The 21,149-nt window shown below is 43.1% G+C and overlaps 1 protein-coding gene across 2 annotated transcripts; it reads left to right on the forward strand.

Annotated features, from left to right (window-relative positions):
* Positions 1–2: 2 nt before the first annotated feature.
* Positions 3–21,023, forward strand: LOC307073345 (ATP-binding cassette sub-family G member 4-like). 2 transcript variants are annotated; one of them, XM_079733118.1, is made up of 16 exons: positions 3–154; positions 4,675–5,006; positions 8,479–8,538; positions 11,953–12,070; positions 12,846–12,978; positions 13,929–13,979; positions 14,473–14,618; positions 14,953–15,076; positions 15,217–15,331; positions 15,674–15,813; positions 16,281–16,379; positions 16,665–16,833; positions 18,309–18,409; positions 18,755–18,913; positions 19,007–19,125; positions 19,433–21,023. In XM_079733118.1, exons 2-16 carry the CDS (start codon positions 4,682–4,684, stop codon positions 19,656–19,658), a joined length of 2,085 nt encoding a protein of 694 aa, XP_079589244.1. In that variant the 5' UTR covers positions 3–154; positions 4,675–4,681; the 3' UTR covers positions 19,659–21,023. The 2 variants fall into 2 exon arrangements, with proteins under 2 accessions (XP_079589244.1, XP_079589245.1); XM_079733119.1 differs by lacking the exon at positions 8,479–8,538.
* The last annotated feature ends 126 nt before the right edge of the window (positions 21,024–21,149 follow it).

Below are 21,149 nucleotides of genomic sequence, written 5' to 3' on the forward strand. Positions count from 1 at the left end.
GCCCTATCGCTGCTGCTGCTGCTGTGCTGCGCAGCGGCATCACAGATGCTGTGCAGCGGACCGGACCCAGTAGGCTACCGTCGGCACGGAGGAGGGGAAACGGAATCTGCGCTTCATGCAAAGGAGGACAACATCCAGGATATCGGCACTAAAGGTGAGACCAACTTATTTCGAGACGCTGGACACCGTTTGCACATTTTGGGGAGAAAAAAGTTCGATCTGGTTGAATTTTGTCAAATGATGTTGTTATGTAGGCTACTGTATCTGGTGTTTTGCCGATAGCCTCCTAGATCCGAATTGTTGGACTAGAGGGCTGGTATTGGTTGTTCTTTAGTTCGTCAACAAATCGGGCCCTTTTAGTGGCAGCGGCAGATCGGTGATAGGTAGTGAACATGAATGGGAGATGATCAACATGGGAAGTATAATCTTGAATGATCATCTTATATAGGCCTATATATATTATTATTATTATAATTATAATTATTATTATGTATATACCTTTATTATTAGGCATATACATAATAATAATGTATATTATTATGTATATATATATATATATATATATATATATATATATATATATATATATATACACACACACACACACACACACACACATACATATACATATTGCTACACTTACACCTGGTGAAATATTTTATTTTGGCTCTGTTGCAGCAACATGAGTTTCATGAATTGCTGTGGGTTTGAACATCACTTTTCAGCATAATGATCTCCCTGGACCTGCTAGGCAAGCACCTATCAGAAACATTAGCTCTGTGTTATAAATTGGTGTTTCTGTAGGTCAAACTACATTATTTTCTGATGAAGCCTAGACTCACTATGAATAAGTTATTCTTAATACCCAAAGTCATGGGAGACTGTTAGCCTACTTCTCTTGGTTTGATCTTATTAGAAAACCCCCACAGCACAGAGCCTGGGCATTATGTAAGAATAAGAACATGAATGGCATATGCTACAATAAAAAAATAGAGTAAAATTAGAACAAAAAATATATATATATATTTGACCCTATTTACTAAGTGGAATTATCTTTATTTGTACGTGTATATGATATGAAATACAACAGTTTTCCCCCATTTATGTAATGCTCAGACACTATGTTCTACTAAATAACAGGCACAAGTTGTGCTTGAGAGCAGCTACGCCTTTTGTATTCCTACAGTTACATAATATTAGCCATTATGAACGTGGTTCAAAATATCTTAATAAAGAGCAAGGAAGATATTTCTAATACAGTGTACATAAACAGTGCATGTACAGTTTAAGTACATCTCTCTTTGCTGATTTTCATCAGCAAAGAGACATGGTTCTCAAAGTTTCGGCAGAAGGCCAGGGAAGAAGTTCTGATGAGGGCCAAGTCCTATTGGGGGGTCCAGGGCCTATGTCGGTCTTCATATGTCAAATCCTCACAGGGCGTACCTAACATAGAGCCAGGTCCTGTCCCTCTTGGCTCACCGCTATTGGAACCAGCCAGTTGGAACTTAGAGTACGTCTCAGCCTTACGCTTTTTGACAAGAGAGCTATCCCGTTGAGTCAGAAAAGAATAAGATGTCTGCTGAAAAAGGTAACATCAAGGGGTTATCTGCCAGGGATAGATACCGAAAGGCTCAGGGGAGTTTTTGAATGTAAACAATAGGTATGAATGTATCAGGGATGAGAACTTGGAATGCACATATCCGTACAATGAGTCTCGATAATGAGCTGGTATACGGCTAAACTTGGCTATCACGCTCAGATCATATTGATCACTATGTCCTCATCCAGTAGCCATACCAAAATATCAGATAATAAAGAGCACATTTCTTATTTTTGGACATATAGGTCATGCTAGATGGCCTCAAAGGAGATAAGGTGGAAATAATAAACTGTACTGATCAGTGTGTGCTGGTTCTGTAAAGTAGTCTGGATCGTGTTAGCTATCAGCAGTGAAAAGGTAAACGTGTTGTGTGTGTTTTTGCGATATAACTTTCATATGCTGACAGCAAGGATTTGTGCATGAAGGTGTTGCAAGAGGGTAATCTACATCGGTACTCAGAAACACCACTTTTTTTCCATCACTACCAAAATCTCCATTTAACTGATCCACTGCTGAGCAATATTACAACCATAAATTTGTGTTCATTTTAATATGTGATGTATTGTAAGTCTATTCGTTAACGTGTGCTCTACAAAAGACAGACTCATTGATGAAAAAATCGTAGATTGTAATATCGAAAACATTTTTCTCTTAGGTCCAGATCCTGTAATATGAGTGATGCTCTTTATTAGCAGTGGCAATTTCCCGTCAGTGTCACAGAGTCACAACAATGCTGCATTGTACCATTGTTCTTATCTGTTGAATATCGACTGTCACAAGTAGTAGTGGGTCGTTCTAAGACCACACTGTGTAGAAATAGTGCTGCGGACGCGTATGTGGGCACTAAGAGTTCTTTCAGAGTTTATTCAAAACATTGTGTGCTCGAGGTTTCTGTAAGTGTCTGAGTCGGTGGTGATCAAACAACCCTTGCAGAACGTAGGCTAGAGTTAATGTTGGATTATGTTGATTGTTTGCTGGGCACCAAAAATTATTTGTAGAGTGTAAACGTATTATGAAAAAAAAATGAAACAGTTAAATAGAGGCACAAAGGCATAAAAGTATTACATCATAGATAAATGGCATTTCCATTCCATGAAATGTGTATATAGTTTTATTGGCATTGTATCTTATTGGAAATATTTAACCCAGAGTCTGCAGATGATCATAATTTCAGGTTGGACAGTTTAGTTTGCGTTTCTGAGGATGTTTTATAACCATTTGTTAATTCAAAATAAATTCCTCTTGATAAGGCTAATTCGGCTAATTTTAATCCTACTGTAATTGCGCCATCAGAGTCTCAGAATCAGATGCCATCAACGTCTTGCCATAGCAGATCATCTGAACTGGAGCGATAGTAGGGCATGGAGTTCATTCTCATCATCAGTTCATCTCTCTCTTTTTTCAAGCTCATACAAATTACTGGTGAACAGAGAGTTCATTCTAATCATCAGTTAATCTCTCTCATTTTCCGGCTCATACAAAAAAACAATGGTCATAAATGACATATAGTTGAAGTTTCGAGACACATGTGGCTGGGCAACAATGACATGAAATTCCTAACCTTTTTTCCCCATTATCTTTTTTTTTTAACATTAAACTGTATGTCCTGTTCTGTACCTTTACTTCAGCCAGAGTATCCATGTGTTTCTGAGCAGTCATGTTGGCAGGGTCAGACAGTGGAGCACTCCTTTCCCAGACATTAGCATTGTAGCTATTAGCTTGGATATAGTGCTCACTGTTACTCATGTATCTGAGTCTGCAAAAAAGCTTGCAGCCTCAATCACCCTCAGGGTAGATCAAGGCCAGAGAGTGGGTTTTAATCCCCATAGGGGGGGATTAAAGACCCCATGAGGGATTCATCGAAACAAATTACTGTACCACCTAAGACTTGGGAACCATCACTTTGCTTGGTGATGGTTCATTAGACACATCTTGGTATGATCACTATGAAAGAGAGACAGACCCTCCCCCCCTGCCCTCCCACACACACACACACACACACATACACGCGCAAACACACACACACACACACACACGCATACACGTGCACACGCACACACACTAACACAGAAAGAGATGGAAAGGTTACATATTTTTGGTGCTTAGTGTCCTAACATGGACACTTCTCAATGGAAAAGAATTTCGTCTGACATTGTTACGACAGCCATGGTTGTACCATTTCAGGTCCTTGCTCTCAGGTCCATGGCAATTTGCACCGAAGCCATTTGCACCAGAACAGCTGGTACCTAGTAGGAACATTTGGTATTCTGCCTGACATGCTATAGGTACTTGCAGCTCTTGTTGGAATCAGTTGTATGATATATTTATATTATATCATTATATTTTACAAAGTGTATTCTTATTTAAAATAATTATTGTTCATCATTATTTTAATATTAATATTTAATATTAACATATAGTCCAAACATATGTTTTATTTGGAAAAAAATACGTCTACTTAGAAATAGCTTTAGATTTCAGATATTATTATTGATTTTGTATAGCTGCTGCCTCTCTGTCTACCTGCTCCATTACTGCTTTACCACACACGCACGCACGCAAACACACACACACACACACACACACACACACACACACCATGAGATACAGACCTATCCTCTGCATTGGCAGCACTGTGCAGGCGTCCATTGCAGCACTGTGCATTTTCCTTCTCCTGAAGCTCTGGGAGCTTAAGGGGTCTATGTACATGCTTAGAGCGGCTGTGCAAAAATAATTGCAGCAACCTGTGTTTCACTAGGGATGTTGAGTTTCACGATGGTTGTTGGGTTCCCTACGTGTTCGATTTCAGTGTTAAGGTTTCTTTCTCACCTCTAAACCTTTCTTTCTCACCTCCTCTCGCTTGCCCCTCCTCTCCTCGTCCAGTTCAATGCCAAACTCCCACTCCCCTCATTGTGTTTAAGACAAAATGTAACATAATACCCTCTGCTTATTTCCCCTTTCTCTCCATCCCCTGATCTCCATTCATCTCCAAAACCACTTCGCCCCCCCCCCCCCCCCCCCCCACACACACACACACACACACACACACTGCCAACCTTCTCCTAAAACACAAGGTTGGTGATGGCGGACAAAATGTTGGAACCCGAGTGTGAGGGGGTCTCCGTAGAGGATATGGTCATCTGCAACGGTGCCGTTCAGCCCCTCCTGGTCCCGCCGCTGCAGGCTCCTCTCCAGGCCCAGGCCCAGGCCCAGGCCCCGACCCCGGCCCCGGCCCCGGCCCAGGGTCAGCAGCCGGACCCGTCCCTGCTGACCAACCTGAAGAAGGTGGAGAACAACATCACCGAGGCTCAGCGCTTCTCCCACCTGCCCAAGAGAACAGCCGTCGACCTGGAGTTCACCGACCTCTCCTACATCATCCAGGAGGGGCCCTGCTGGAGAAAGAGAGGTGAGGAGGAACACACACACACACGCACACACACACACACGCGCACACACACACACACACACCTAGAACACACACACACACACACACACACAGACACACACACACACGCTCTCTTAAACACACACACACACACACACACACACATGCTCTCGTACACACACGCATACACACGCGTCAAGGTTTTGGAAAGACACTAGGAGTGCGACATTATTAGGTTATTAGGTTGATTCACACTCAGAAAACTTGACACCTGATTCATACAAGGGGCCCTATCTTGCATCCAGCGCAATTGACTTTCTACACCGAGGCATGTGTCGTTGCTAGTTTGCAACTGGCGCAGAGCGTTCTTTTCCCTCCACCGCCACGCGTCGGTAAATTAGGGAATGATCTTGCGCCCCAAGGGGCGGTTCGGCGAAAGGAGGAGGCGTGTCCTGGCGCAAACGTTCCCTGGTGCTATTTTGCAGTTTCAGAAAACAATTCCGCCACAAACCAGGAAATACCTGGTTTAAAGTCAGTGGCGCGTTTTTCAGATCTATTTTAAGGGCGCATGCATAATGTTGCTTGTGCACCTCGCGCATACACTTTGCTTCTCTCATCTACCTAGCCACACATTCTGGGTAAATTATTTGGGAAAGAACAGCTGATACAGCGGTAATACGTTGTACTTTTAAATCAATGCATCTGCAAACACCGTACAGCAAACACATATTTTCTTGACACAGACATCGTGTACAAGCCCAATACTTTTAGGATTGATGAGTATTTGATCGTGAGAAAACATTGTTTTACCGCAAGTAAGTGTTAAGAAGAATGAATGAATGCGGGCGCGCGTGTATGTATGTGTAAAATAATTAATGAATGCGGGCGCGCGTGTGTGCGTCCATCTGTTTAAACACACGCAAACTAAACACGTAACGCATAATACAGTCCATGGCAATGTCTATTAAAGTGGGGACACATGCATGTTAGGAACACAAGTCGATAACGATAATGCATACAATACTGGTAAGAAACAATGTTTATAATGTATTGCGTATATCATTAAATAGAACCACAGTTACCGCATATCATATGTGTGTTAAGTTTTCTTTGCCGAAATTTATTTGACGACTCAGTATTTCTGAAGTTGTGGAAGAAAACGCTATTCCATGTGTGAATTAGGCCATATTATTTGGCCACAAACTGAGCCATTTGAAGTTTGAAATTCATGTGCATCTGTCTCATCGGAGACTGCAAATGCGCTGTCAAAATATCAACTCATCAGATTCAAATGCGCTCATGGCTCTTAAAGATGAACTGATGAACTGAAATTTGAAGTTTAGTTGATATAACAGATGTATTGTCTGCCTTCTCATTGGTACAATAACAAAAAATGGCTGAGCTTGCTAAAAGGGATTAAATTGTACGGTGAAAGTGTTACAGGGCGCCGCCATGTTGGATTTCAACAATCAGCCACGTCACTGGCATGGTAACCTACTCCTACTCTGTGGCGCTAGCAGCCATAGCAGGTAATGAGTCAGGCTCTGAGGCTCGCTGAAAGGGCTATGGAAAAGCAAACAACAAGGTCTACAGGAGGATCATCTTATTGCATTGCCCCTGGCTGCAGTAATGAATTATATAGGGCCAAGGCAGCTGGGGTAATCATACATTTCCACAGGCTACCTTTGAATAGGAAACCAACCCTTAATACATGGCTGGCAGCTTTAAAACTGACTAACCCTCCGATAGCCCCTCTCATGTCAATCTCCACAAGCTAGCACTCCGACCATAAGGTGTATAAACTATTTCTCTGACAATATCACAGATCTATGTTTCCAAGCTACTAATTAAACCACGGCGGGTCTGTAAACAGAAGTTCAACAAATGTCCCTTTCTACTCACCCTGATGTTCGCCGACTAGCCGATTGCTGATTCAGAGGGAGTTAAACTCAAAGAAGTAGTTTCATAGTAAGATGTAAGATGTGCAATATCCATCTGTGCAATATCCATCAACATCCAAGAGAAAGTAAACCTCCAACATCCACCTAAAGTAAATGTGACTCCGCCTCGCCTCACATCTATGCTCATCCGCGGGTGTGTCTCCCAAAGTGCATCTAACATGTGTTTCAGGTCCTGTCCATCCGGAGCCGATTTTTTTTGTGTGTCTTTAATAACCATGTTATTAGGCAGATAATAAACCATGTTCTTTAATAGGTCCATGGTCCCAGGGTGGTTTCAAATAGAACCGGACCTATGCGGTTTCGTGTTAGGATTCGTGTGGATGCCTGAAGTGACGTTAGAGATGCGTTGAAAGTTACAGGTGTTCTTTTGTATTATTTTTGTAGCTTTAAATACAGCCCCTGTGTAATTTAATTACTAACTGTACATTAAAAAGTATTTCTACTCAATCTAAATGGTTAAACAACTACTATCTCCTCCTCGAGATGAATGTTTTTATACAGCGCGCAGGCTGGATGCGCGCAGGCTTGATGCGCTCCACTTTTTTTTGTGGAGAACCAGCGCCTTGAATATGTAGGTACTACAGCGTTTGTACAGCTCGTTGCGTTTCCGCAATGAGTCTGTCTTTACGGAGATATTCCTGAAACGCATCAAAGGAAAACGGAGGGGGAAAGATCGTTTTCGCCTTGTTACTTGGTTGCTATTTATGGGGCGCTCCAGTATCTCCGCTCGGACGTCCCTAGAGAGAGCATGGCCACTTCCAAAACCTCTCTCTCGCCGCACAGCATCCGAAATGCCCTATGCATGGTTATACAACCTAATCCCACCATTAGATGGTCAAGGTTCACTGGTACCTCTCGGCAGCAGACTGATTCAATGGCAGTGTCCATGCTCCGGCAGCACCCACACGATCTGAAGGTGGAGCTGGAGCCTGAAATTGATCCCTCTCCACCGGGTGGCAGTTGGACACTACAGGCATGTCCCTCACAGGCTCAAACGCGTAACCAGCCATATTAAAATCACTATTTTCCGCCATGGAGTGTAGAAGACGTTCGCGTGTCTGCAGCAACGACCTAGTCCTACCATGCCAGTGACGTCATCGGTGCTCTAATACTAAAAGACGCATTTTCTTTTGTTGCTAAAAAAAGCAATATATTGATTCAACACAATATCGATGTTGATTATTTCAGTTCAATTCATCTTTAAAGGGGATGGGAGATGGCACTCAGACCAACCCTTTTTAGATTTGTGCCGGGCGCAAGAGACATTTATCCCCCGGTAAAATAGCAACATCGCCATAGAACCGCCCACAAAGCTACTTGCCTTTGGCGTTTCTCACTTGCGTTTCAGACCGTTAAAATAGGGCCCAAGGTCTTTTGCTTTTACTGCGGTCTATATTAGGCCTAGCAAGGGAAATACATTGTAGCGTTGTTCCGGTTTTCTCTCTCATAAACTGCCAATATTAGTGATGTGTGATCAGTCGCTCCAGCCAATGAAAGGCATGTCTTTCAATGAGCCTGTTTTATGTTGACAGAACTCAACATGAGAGGGTTTGCTTCATGTGTCAGAGGCAGGGGAGAAAGAGACAGAGGAGGTAACGTGTTGTTGACTGGGTAATCACAAACATACACACACGCACATATGCACACACACACACAACACACACACACACACACACACACACACACACACACACACACACACACACACACACTCTCTAAAATCAGGCAATACGTGAGAATCAAACCAAATGGGCTGTCCTGTTATTGCAAATTGTTATACAGTGGGGCAAAAAAGTATTTAGTCAGCCACCAATTGTGCAAGTTCTCCCACTTAAAAAGACGAGAGAGGCCTGTAATTTTCATCATAGGTATACCTCAGCTATGAGAGACAAAATGAAAAAAAAAAATCCAGAAAATCACCTTGTCTGATTTTTTAAGAATTTATTTGCAAATTATGGTGGAAAATAAGTATTTGGTCACCTACAAACCAGCAAGATTTCTGGCTGTCACAGACCTGTAACTTCTTCTTCTTTAAGAGGCTGTTTACCTGTATTAATGGCACCTGTTTGAACTCCTTATCAGTATAAAAGACACCTGTCCACAACCTCAAACAGTCACACTCCAAACTCCACTATGGCCAAGACCAAAGAGCTGTCAAAGGACACCAGAAACACAATTGTAGACCTGCACCAGGCTGGGAAGTCTGAATCTGCAATAGGTAAGCAGCTTGGTGTGAAGAAATCAACTGTGGGAGCAATTATTAGGAAATGGAATACATACAAGACCACTGATAATCTCCCTCGATCTGGGGCTCCATGCAAGATCTCACCCTGTGGGGTCAAAATGACCACAAGAACGGTGAACAAAAATCCCAGAACCACACGGGGGGACCTAGTGAATGACCTCCAGAAAGCTGGGACCAAAGTAACAAAGGCTACCATCACTAACACACAACACCGCCAGGGACTCAAATCCTGCAGTGCCAGACGTGTCCCCCTGCTAAAGCCAGTGCATGTCCGGGCCCGTTTGAAGTTTGCTAGAGAGCATTTGGATGATCCAGAACAGGATTGGGAGAATGTCATATGGTCAGATGAAACCAAAATATAACTTTTTGGTAAAAACTCAACTCGTCGTGTTTGGAGGAGAAAGAATGCTGAGTTGCATCCAAATAACACTATACCTACAGTGAAGCATGGGGGTGGAAACATCATGCTTTGGGGCTGTTTTTCTGCCAAGGGACCAGGACGTCTGATCCGTGTGACGGAAAGAATGAATGGGGCCATGTATCGTGAGATTTTGAGTGAAAACCTCCTTCCATCAGCAAGGGCACTGAAGATGAAACGTGGCTGGGTCTTTCAGCATGACAATGACCCCAAACACACCGCCCGGGCAACGAAGGAGTGGCTTCGTAAGAAGCATTTCAAGGTCCTGGAGTGGCCTAGCAAGTCTCCAGATCTCAACCCCATAGAAAATCTTTGGAGGGAGTTGAAAGTCTGTGTTGCCCAGCGAAGGCCCAAAAACATCACTGCTCTAGAGGAGATCTGAATGGAGGAATGGGCCAAAACACCAGCAGCAGTGTGTGAAAACCTTGTGAAGACTTACAGAAAACGTTTGACCTCTGTCATTGCTAACAAAGGGCATGTAACAAAGTATTGAGATGACCTTTTGTTATTGACCAAATACTTATTTTCCACCATAATTTGCAAATAAATTCTTTAAAAATCATGTGATTTTCTAGATTTTTTTTTTTTAATTTTGTCTCTCATAGCTGAGGTATACCTATGATGAAAATTACAGGCCTCTCTCATCTTTTTAAGTGGGAGAACTTGCACAATTGGTGGCTGACTAAATACTTTTTTGCCCCACTGTATGTGGGGTGGTGATGCAGCGGAGGAGACGCCAGGTCCAGGTTTATTATTACATATCCCACCAGGGATAGAAAAGGAAGGGATCTTCTCCACAGCATTGTCAGATATGAACAGGGCTGTTCACCCTCCACCCAGCTCAGTGATGACACCATCAACGGTGGTTGGCTAAACATGTGCAGACACGTACTAGTTATTTTCTCACTACCATGCATAATGCACCTGCTGCTGACTAGGTTGAGCTCACTTCAGCAGGGTTCCACCATAACTCATGAGTCATTCATAATTCTCCAGTCATGTCAGCTGATACAGAATATAGTTGTTTTTGCTCTCTTTTATTGCAGAGCAAAATGAAGATGATTAGAAAATGGATAATGTAAATAAAGAGTGTGTGTGTGTTTGCGCGTGGGTTTGGGTTTGTGTGTTGGTTGAACGTGTAGGTGTGTGTGTGTGTGTATGTGTGTGTGTGTGTGTGTGTGTGTGTGTGTGTGTTCACTCTGTTGTTTCCAGTAACTGATGAATCAGTCCAAATATCAATATTGTAGCTGACTTGAGTGATAGAGAGAGTGAGATAGATACAGAGTGAGATAGAGAGAGGGAGTGAGCCTGAGTGCTAGAGTCAATCTAAATACTGTTCTCAGGTCGATGGGGGTACTTTTTATAACTGATCAATATGTTTGATTTGTGCCATGGGTTAAAGATTGTTTGAATCGAAAATTAGCTTACTTTACTTCAATGTTTATACATTTTTACCAAAATCAAATTGCTTAATCATTGATTTCATTTCATTGATATTCTGCTCTAATGCGGTCTGACTATCGAGTTTTTTGAATGGTGGTGCACCATAAATGATGAGTCACTACTATCTGAAGGATGCACTGTCACAACCCCTTCTTCCTCTACACCATCTAGTCATGGCTACAACCTACACATGTACAGTCCTCCACATTGTGAGAGGAGGGTGGAAGTGTTAAGTATAGACACACACATACACACACATGTATGTGTCTCAGGTCTGAGGTATGTACAATCCAGTTGCTCTGTAATTTGGGCTCAGAGGTGTGTATGTGTGTTTGTGTGTCTTCAGTGTTAGGCTCTAGACACCCAGATGCTGCTGTGTACATCTGTTCCCACCCCGCCCTCATTAATATGCATGTGTTGCACATGGAGTATTATATTACAACAGGCAATGTCAAGCTCCCTCCAACTTACTGTATGAAAATGGGGTGATACTTAGTAGTTGGGGAAGGTTTTGTAGAACATTGTTGCATACTAATTATGTGACAATCATACTGAGTCTGCCTTGCCTGCCAATATGGTGTTCATTTTCAGATCATCGTGTTATTATATAACATGTGCTTTATCACGGTTTGGGTTGAGAATTGGAAAGTTGAGGTTGCGTTAAGTACAATGGGCATAGGATCCACTAGGGACTGTAAGAAGTTCCTATTGGACCAGGAAATACATTTTACTTGTCATTCGCTTTTCTAAAATGGCCTGCTGGAATGGCTGAGTCATAGCTGAAAAGGCGTGTAAAGGCTGGAAAATCAAAAGCCTAAATAATGCTCCGACCTTAGTAAAATTACTTGTGGGAGTTAATAACATAACGTTTTGTTGTGTCGGTGTTGTCCTCTTCCCCAGGTTTCAAAGCCTTACTAAAGTGCCTGTCTGGGAGGTTCTGCAGCCGGGAACTGATAGGAATCATGGGGCCCTCTGGGGCCGGTAAATCCACCCTGATGAACATCCTGGCTGGATACAGGTGAAAGGAAACATCATAAGGCTCCTGCGTTCTGCTTATCCACCAACATGACCATCCTAGACATATATACATAGACACTGCATCGGCCTTTGGATTGTGAGTCAACTTCGCCGCCATATTGAAGAGGCAAAGACTTACCTGTAAACAACCACTAGTATACAGGGAGTATTGAAGTATAAAATATCAATATATAACAACGACTCATTGAAATCCAATGAGAAATGTTAACTTCATATCGCTTTTTTATGTACAGTACTACCATTGACTTGTCTTTATTTACAGTCCAGTCTTGGTCTGTCTGATTTGGCAGAGGCGTTGACTACCGCAGCAGCTGTCAATACAGCACATGTCTACGACGACTATAATGGTTTGAGGTTAAATACAGAATATCTTCCTTCAGTTTAGCCACAGTGGAGTAGTAATGTATATATTGTTACATATATATATATATATATAAATGCAGTATGTATATATATAAATATATTTATAAATGTTGATGCATATGTTTTTCTCTTCATGAATATGGATTTGTGCTGATGTATGCATGTGTGTCTATATGTGTATGTGCGTGCACATGCATGTATATCTGTATTTGTGTTGATGCATGTGTGTTGGTGTTGATGCATGTGTGTGTTTGTGTTGATGCAAATGGGTGTGAATGTGTGTTTATGTTGATGCACATGTGTTTGAGGGTTTGTGTTGATGTACTTTGGTGTGTGTGTGAGGGGTTTGTGTTGATGTACATGTGTTTGTCTGTGTGTGTGTTTGCGTGCAGGGAGACGGGGATGAAGGGTCAGATCCTGGTCAACGGGAAGCCCCGGGACCTGAGGACCTTCCGCAAGATGTCGTGCTACATCATGCAAGACGACATGCTACTGCCACACCTCACCGTGCAGGAGGCCATGATGGTGAGGTCAGAGTGGGGGGCCACCACAGCTGCCTCTGCTTCTCCTGCAGGGTTACCTGGGAAATTGCTCTCTGATGTTGTGATAAAACACATTAATCGCCTATCATTCGTTTAATTTTCCCATGTGAGAGACTCAGTCCTTTTTAATTGCATGTATCTCAAGGACAGTGGTATCCTCGCGATACTATCCAGATATTCACATTTGTGTATTGCAATGAATATTGCAATACACAGTTCCTTCCCTTTAGCTGGGAAGGAACTGATTTCCAAATATGACCATGGCCTTACATTGTTAAAAAAGTCTCCAGCCTACCAAACTGACACTCTTTTACATTCTACATTTACATTTTAGGCATTTAGCCGACACTTTTATCCGAAGTGACTTACAATAAATACATTTGTCGGAAGAAAACTCTTGCTCTTGCTCTCTATGCTCTTACCAAAACAGGTTGGAAGTAAAGCGAATACTATTCCAATGTGAGAAAAGCTGTCCGTGCAGATCTCAGTTAATCACTGAACGTTGTTATTCATTCTCTACCTGATGCGGAACATTCTGATTGTTCCAAGATTGATACACATTCTTTGGGTGGCACCATTATTATAATCATCTTAATTTGGCAGACTGGGCCATCCTTGTGCATCATGAACTGAAACTCCCTCCCCTGAGCAATGATTGGTCCTATTATTTAAAAAAAAAAAATAGAAATTAAACAAGGCCATCATTTATCTTTCTTGTCGTACAACATGAACAAGTACTGAAAAGTGAAGGTAGTGGTAAGCCATACCACAGACCGGAATGGGCTCATGATTTAGGAGGCACTGTCAACTAGTGTGCAAAACGGGGAGCTGCTTAAACCACCCAACATGTAAATGTAAGTTTATGTGTGGATGTTTGTGTGTGCGTATATGTGTGCGCGTGCACACTAAGTTTTTGTGGTTTTATCACCACAGGTTTCTGCCAATTTGAAGCTGAATGAATCCATGGAAGTGAAGAAAGAACTTGTGAGTTGAATGTAATACTGCTACGATCTGAACCAGCTCTCTCTGATTTTCCTTTTTCCTTTGTTCTTGCTGAGAGTGTCAGAGGAACACATCGACACCTTCCGAGCACACACAGTTACACACTACATCCCATATTCAAGCCCTGTGAGTTCCTCTTCCTCTTTGTTGAACAAACGATGTTGTTCTTCCTCTGGGTCACATGCCTATGGTGTCAGATTTGACTTAATATTATTTGCGTAAACATGATGACTTACAATGTGCATTTTAAGATGTACTCTTAATATATTGACAACCCGTGTGCATATGTTAATCCGTAAATACATATACGATCATTCCACAATCTCTCCTCAATATTTAGCAAATACGCCTGTGGATCTCATGTCTAAGCGTACCAGCTCAGTGGTACACATACAGGATTGAGTTTTAAACACAGAAAGGGTTGGGAGAGGCTCTCTGTGGGTTGTGGGTAATGTAGCGTGTTGGTTGGGTCCAGGTGAACGAGATCCTGACGGCCCTGGGGCTCCACGAGTGTGCCCACACGCGCACCAGCTGTCTGTCTGGGGGCCAGTGCAAGCGGCTCGCCATTGCCCAGGAGCTGGTCAACAACCCCCCCGTCATGTTCTTTGATGAGCCCACCAGGTACGGGGGTCTGAGCCCTGAGCCCAAAACATTCATTCATGGTTTAACAGCATTGGAAATATTAATATTATCTCTGATGTATTTTCCAAGCCTCAGGTCAGGTAGTTCTTTGGGGAAGAGATCAAGGATCTTGGTGAAATAAAGTTGAAATGATTCAAATAGATTAAACAGAGTCGGACAAGGAGACCTAACACTAATACAAATAAAAAACATACCTTATATTTTCTCTCTCTCTCTCGCCCTTTCAATCACTCTTTCTCTCTCTTCCTCTCTCTCTCTCGCCCTGGCTGTCTATCTCTCTCCATCTCCCCCCCCCCCCCCCCGGCCCTAACAGTGGCTTGGACAGCTCCTCATGCTACCAGGTGGTCTCTTTGATGCACTCCCTGGCTCTTGGCGGGAGGACTATCATCTGCACCATCCACCAGCCCAGTGCCAAGCTCTTCGAGATGTTTGACAAGGTGCCCTCCCGCCCCACTCCCTCCATCCCAAACGTCAGCTATTTGGATTGACTCTTCTGTGAAGGGCAACTTACTTCTTGAAGGAGATGAGATGGGGGTCTTTATCATCTTCTCATGTGACCGGTCTTATCTCCCTGCAGCTGTACATCCTGAGCCAGGGTCAGTGTATCTACAAAGGAACCGTCTCTTACCTCATCCCTTATCTCAAGAACGTGGGCCTGCGCTGCCCCACCTACCACAACCCTGCAGACTTCAGTAGGTAGACTGAATGTGGATTATACTGCTGAAGGAGCTGCATCATGATGAAACCAGTCCAAGCAATTCAATTAAAGAGGTTCATTGGTCTTTAAATAAGGGAGATATCATAAACTAAAAAGGATTTATTAAAATGCTCATGACAATATTATGATGCAACTAGATCTATTTTTGCTGCAAAATGTACAAAATAATTGATAACACTGATTTCATGGCTTTTCTGTCCAAAGTACTTTCCTTATTAACAAATAATGCCAGAAGAATATCCCTTGCACACTGAGCTTCTCATTCGTATTCTGTTTCACCTCTCGTCACTCCTCTGGTGTTATGTGCGTGTGCCAGTTATTGAAGTGGCGTCGGGGGAGTACGGAGATCTGAACCCTGTGCTGTTTGAGGCTGTGAGGGATGGCATGTGTGCTGAGGAGAAGAGGAACCAGTGTGAAAGGAGGTGTCCGTCCGTCTGCACGACAAAGTGCGCCAAGGTTTGTACCGCGTTGGAGTGGCTGACCTGGCTAAATTTGCGCACCATGTAGCATGTTTATTCAGTGGTTTATTTTGAAGAGTAAGGGGGATTCTCAGTGACAGCTTCCAGGCTGGAGCACAGTCTCCTCTTTACTCGATCAAGGCAGCCCCTACAATTCATATACAATAATCTCGTCTTAAAACACATTTCCTTTCACAAGCCTTTCAAACTGGATGGATCTTTCTGTTTGTGCCTGTGTTAGCATGTTGTGTATGCATGAGCCTCCTCAGATATGTTCTGAGTCATTTGTTTGCTGCTATCACCAGGAACGCTGTTATCCCCAGGAACGCTGTTATCCCCAGGAATTTGTGCATCTGCATTTTGGTCAACACTCGTTGTTTTGAATGTGCTCTATAAATACATTGGATTTGTTTTGAGAAAAAGAGAGGTTATTGATTTAATGGACTGATGAATCCTTCTATCCAGGACTCGGGGCATATTGAAAGCCATACGTTTGCCACTAGCACCCTGACACAGTTCTGCATCCTGTTCAAGAGGACTTTCATAACTATATGCCGCGATCAGGTCAGCATTATTACACACAATCAATCCATCTGTTGGGGTTTCATTACTGATCAATTTCAATTTAAAGTTTAGAAATGTTGAGAATACCTGTCTATCCTCTGCTTGATGTGGTTTGCCTGTTAGTAAAATTGGATTACAAAGGCAAGTAGAAGTGTGGATATTTAGTGTTATCTTTGTGGAGCTGGGCTGGGTACACTGGAGTACAATGGCAAGGGAGAACAACTGAACTGGTCTGGCCAGTTCACTCAGTCAGGGTGAAGGATGAGATAATTTCTCCTTTGGCAGGTCCTGACCCATCTCAGACTGACGTCCCACGTCGCCATAGGGGTGCTGATAGGCCTGCTCTACCTGAACATTGGCAACGATGCCAGCAAGGTCTTCAACAACACTGGATTCCTCTTCTTCTCCATGCTGTTCATCATGTTTGGAGCGCTCATGCCCACTGTGTTAACCTGTAAGAGGAGAAAGAACCCTCAATCTAGCTTGTTATTAATTTGTAAATATGTTTTCTGCGTCGTTTTCTACATTGTTTTCTAAATCAAAATCATACACTTTATCAAAAGTGTTTTTCTGGCAAGCAGCAACAAATATTAAAGGAGACATATTATGGAGTTTTCCCAACAAGTAAACATAGTATTTGAGTTCCAGAAAACATGTTTTTGAGGCTGTTTGCTGGAAATAGCTTTTAGGAAAAAAAAATCGTACCTACCGCTATTCCCCTCTGTTCCAGTCCCTTCAGATGTGCTGTTTCTGGTGTCTGTAGCTTTAATGCAAATGAGCTGCTGCCCATTGACCAATGAGCTGTCAGACTGAACCACAGCATGGAGGAGAAGGGATTGTTGCCGTTTGTGGACTCCTGGAGCTCTATATCTATATAATATAATATAATAATGATAATATTATATATGGGTATTTATATAATATTATATCTTATATCACGGCCAAAAGCTATGTTCGTCTCGGATGATATTAAGAATCATAAATACTGCGTCTGACGTCTCTAGCACTTTCACAACAAGTAAAGACTCGTAGAGGGGGATATCTCGGCCATGGTTGAGAAGAATTGGGGGAAAAGGAACTTTGGCCTTGACCCTCTGAAGTCCATGAACTGCGACATGGAGGAGAAAGGGATTGTACTCCGGGAGCTGAGATGCCGAACTGCCGCCGAGCTCCCCGCGTAGGAGCTGCTGGACTGCCGCCGGACTGCAGCTGGACTGCCGCCGAAGCTTCAGCGGCAGTCCGGCCACCGTCAAAGCCGTCCGGCCGCTGCCGAAGCTTCGGCCGCAGTCCGGCAGCTCCAGCGGTGTACTCCGGGAGCTTAACTGATGCCGAAGCTTTCTGGCTGCTCCGGCAGGTGTCCTCCGGGTGCTGAAAAGTCTGGAGTCTGGCAGCTCAGCTCCAGGAGTACAATTCATTGTACTTCTCCGGACTGCCACCGAAGCATCGCCGGCATCCCGGCAGCTCCAGCGGTGCTGCCAGCAGAGAAAGGGATTGTACTCCCGGAGCTGAGCTGCCGCAGAGTTCCCCCTGCCGGAGCTGCTCGTCCGCTGGTCCGCAAAATCTTAGCTATGCTCTGATTGGAAGGGAGTGGGGAAGTGGGAGGTAATATTCAACTGTGCCCCCTTCCTACGTAGGAAGGGGTGCCAAAACTGACTCGCTCGTTTGGTAACTGTAGGCGGGATACTTTCAGAAATGCATATCTCACTCAAAAAATCATGTACAGACTTTTGTAGAAGTTTGTATGCGTGTGGGAGCACAGAAACCCAAAACAACACTCCAAATCCCAGGAAAAGTGTTGTTTTCATAATATGTCCCTTTTAACGTAGCTATCGGCATTAAAGTGTCTGGTTGTCATAGCAGTATGACTCTTTTACTTCTTATTTAAGTCCTATCCTTTATTTTTTATGATTGTCATATCTTTATGCTCAGTTCCCTTGGAGATGTCTGTGTTCCTCCGGGAACATCTGAACTACTGGTACAGCCTGAAGGCCTACTACCTAGCCAAGACTATGGCTGACATTCCATTCCAGGTGAGTTCCCAGTACCCGATCTGATAAGCCTTTCCCACCAGTTCACTGTCAAGCACATTAAAGTCCTTCAATTCATAAAACCAGTGAAACTTAGTGCCAAAAACGAGGGCCCTAAAATACTTTGTTTTAAGTAAAATCAACTGAAGAGTTATACAACACCTAAATCTATACTATACATTGCAATGACTCTTAATATACAACGTCCCGTCAATTAGGGGAAAATAGAGTTGAGTTTGATCTGAACGTTTCTGACAGGGGTCTCTTCTGACGATTGAGAGCATTTCACACAAATCACTTGGAATGCACAAAGACAAATGACAAATGCTGTGGGCGTTTTTTTTACAGGTGATCTGTCCCATCATGTACTGCAGCATAGTGTATTGGATGACAGAACAGCCACCCGAGGCTAGCAGATACCTCCTCTTCTTAGCCCTCTCTACCTGCACTGCCCTGGTGGCCCAGTCTCTTGGTCTTCTGGTCGGCGCCGCCTCCACCTCCCTTCAGGTAGGGAAAGAAAAAGACCTCATGATTGCCTTATGGTGACATTTGTTAAGATGTAAACCAAGCTTTTGTCCCCCCACACATTTTCGTCCAAAGGTGGCCACCTTTGTGGGCCCCGTCACAGCGATCCCTGTGCTGCTCTTCTCTGGGTTTTTTGTCAACTTCGACACCATTCCTACCTACCTTCAGTGGAGCTCCTACATCTCCTACGTCAGGTGTGTAGTGTGGTAGGATTTGAAGGATATTAATGTAGCATCAAGGGGTAGACGCCGCCATGACCTCTTTAAAGGGTGATATCCTCATATTTTTGGAGAATTTCCCCATTATACCACTATATTTTAGTGAAGAAGAATACTGAGATTGTCACTTGCGGTTTCGACCGGTTGACTTGCCCTTTAACTGGGCCTTCAATGACCAACTTCATTTTAACTCACAGCCATACTCCGATGAGGGAAGGATTGTGTCTAAACCGTGATATTAGTGTTTGTTTACTCTAGATGTGTCCCTCTCTGGTGTCCACAGGTATGGCTTTGAAGGGGTGATCCTGTCCATATACGGGCTGAATCGCACCGAGCTGGAGTGCCCGGTGCCCGTGTGCAAGTTCCAGCGGCCCGAAGAGGTTCTCCAACTGTTGGATGTGGAGGATGCCAAACTCTACATGGACTTCGTCGCCTTGGGGATTTTCTTCCTCGTCTTCCGACTGGCCACCTACCTCGTCCTCCGCTACAAGGTCAAGTCGGAGCGGTAGGTTCCGACTCGGCTCTGGTCTCTCTAAGGAAACCCCTAGACCTCCTGGCTCTGGTCTGTCTCACTGCAGCTGTCCCCCAGCGCTGACCCGGCCCAGCAGAATCAGTTTCTTCAGCTGGACCACTTAAATAATACTGCACTGTTGCTGCTATTTACAGCACAACATAAAGAACCCTGATCCGCAGCACAGTCCATCTCTGGGCGATAGGCTATCCATGTTTTTTTTCGTGGCCAATAACATACAGGAGTCCTTCTGGAACAACGCATGGCAGGTTTTACCTCACAACTCTGGACTTCAAAAGGAAAACACCAATGTGTTACGAAAGCAGACCGGCTCTACTGTAAACAAGAAAGCATATTCCACACCCACTATAGTGACCTTTCCTTATGTTTTCACGTTTCTTTCGTTCCTGGGGGCAATGTGAATGCTGTGCTGTTCTGTACTTTTCCTAAAGTCGCCCTGCATCTCTGGAACCGTCCACATCAGATTATGCCAAATTTGATGGTATACTTACCTATTTATATAAATAAGGCGTGGAGAGAACCAAATACAGATAAGAAAGAGTTTACATTTTCTGAAGCAAGCCAAAAAAAGGATTTTAACCACATACTGTTGCACTGAAGAAACAGAGAGAACAGGAGAGCATACAAAAGAGAGTGAGAGAGTTAGAAATGTACATGTAGACTGAAGTTATTTGAGGAATTAAATTAGTTTATTCATGGGACCATGTTAAGGCCTAATACTCTAGTTGCTTTTTTGAGTGATTTCTCATTTTTCCCCTTTTTGTTTTAGGCTACTACTGAGCTAGAGAAAAGAAAAATCAGATTTAGTCTTCACTCCTTGTTTATTAATACAATCTTCTTAATTGTTTTAACTTTTGTATATCTCTAAGGGAGATATTTTTTCTCAACAGGTAATACTATCTGGAGAATATGTATTTTTCTACTTCTGTGATCAACTTTTTAATTGTAATTATACAATCGTACTTAAAATAAATACATTCAATCTTAATTTCATACAACATTTAATTCTATAATCATAATTTCCTATAGGCCTTAATTCAGTATTATTTCAACCAAAATTATCTTATTTGGTCCAAGCAGTGCCAAAAAAACAAACATGTAATAATGTTTATGTCCCATTATAACAACAATACAATATGTTAAAATCCCCCTATTTAAACGGCCTTAGGCCTTATGGGGGAACCCAAAAAGAAAAACGATGGACGTTTAACGGGGATATTTTCACTCACATTATTGACTCGGCTGTGATTTTCTCTTTGTTTATTAACTGTTAAAGCCTTTTTTTTTCCCCGTTATGTAGCACGTTATGTCTCCTCGTTGTGCAGCAATTATCTGACCCTAATAAAATAATCACCATTTTGGACTGTCCTTTAATATTTATAACTGTCACTGCATTGTTTTCTGGAGCCAGCACCACTAACAAATCAGTATTGTGAGGGGGAGGCAGAGTCAGAGAAATGAAACACAT

This window comes from Pollachius pollachius (genome assembly GCF_949987615.1).
Source record: "Pollachius pollachius genome assembly, chromosome: 3".
Lineage (NCBI taxonomy): Eukaryota > Metazoa > Chordata > Actinopteri > Gadiformes > Gadidae > Pollachius > Pollachius pollachius.

Coding starts and splice junctions, on each gene's coding strand:
- LOC307073345 (XM_079733118.1), top strand. CDS start 4,682: ATGGCGGACAAAATGTTGGAACCCGAGTGTGAGGGGGTCTCCGTAGAG. Junction 5,007..8,478: donor GCCCTGCTGGAGAAAGAGAG/GTGAGGAGGAAC, acceptor TTATGTTGACAG/AACTCAACATGAGAGGGTTT. Junction 13,980..14,472: donor TGGAAGTGAAGAAAGAACTT/GTGAGTTGAATG, acceptor GGTTGGGTCCAG/GTGAACGAGATCCTGACGGC.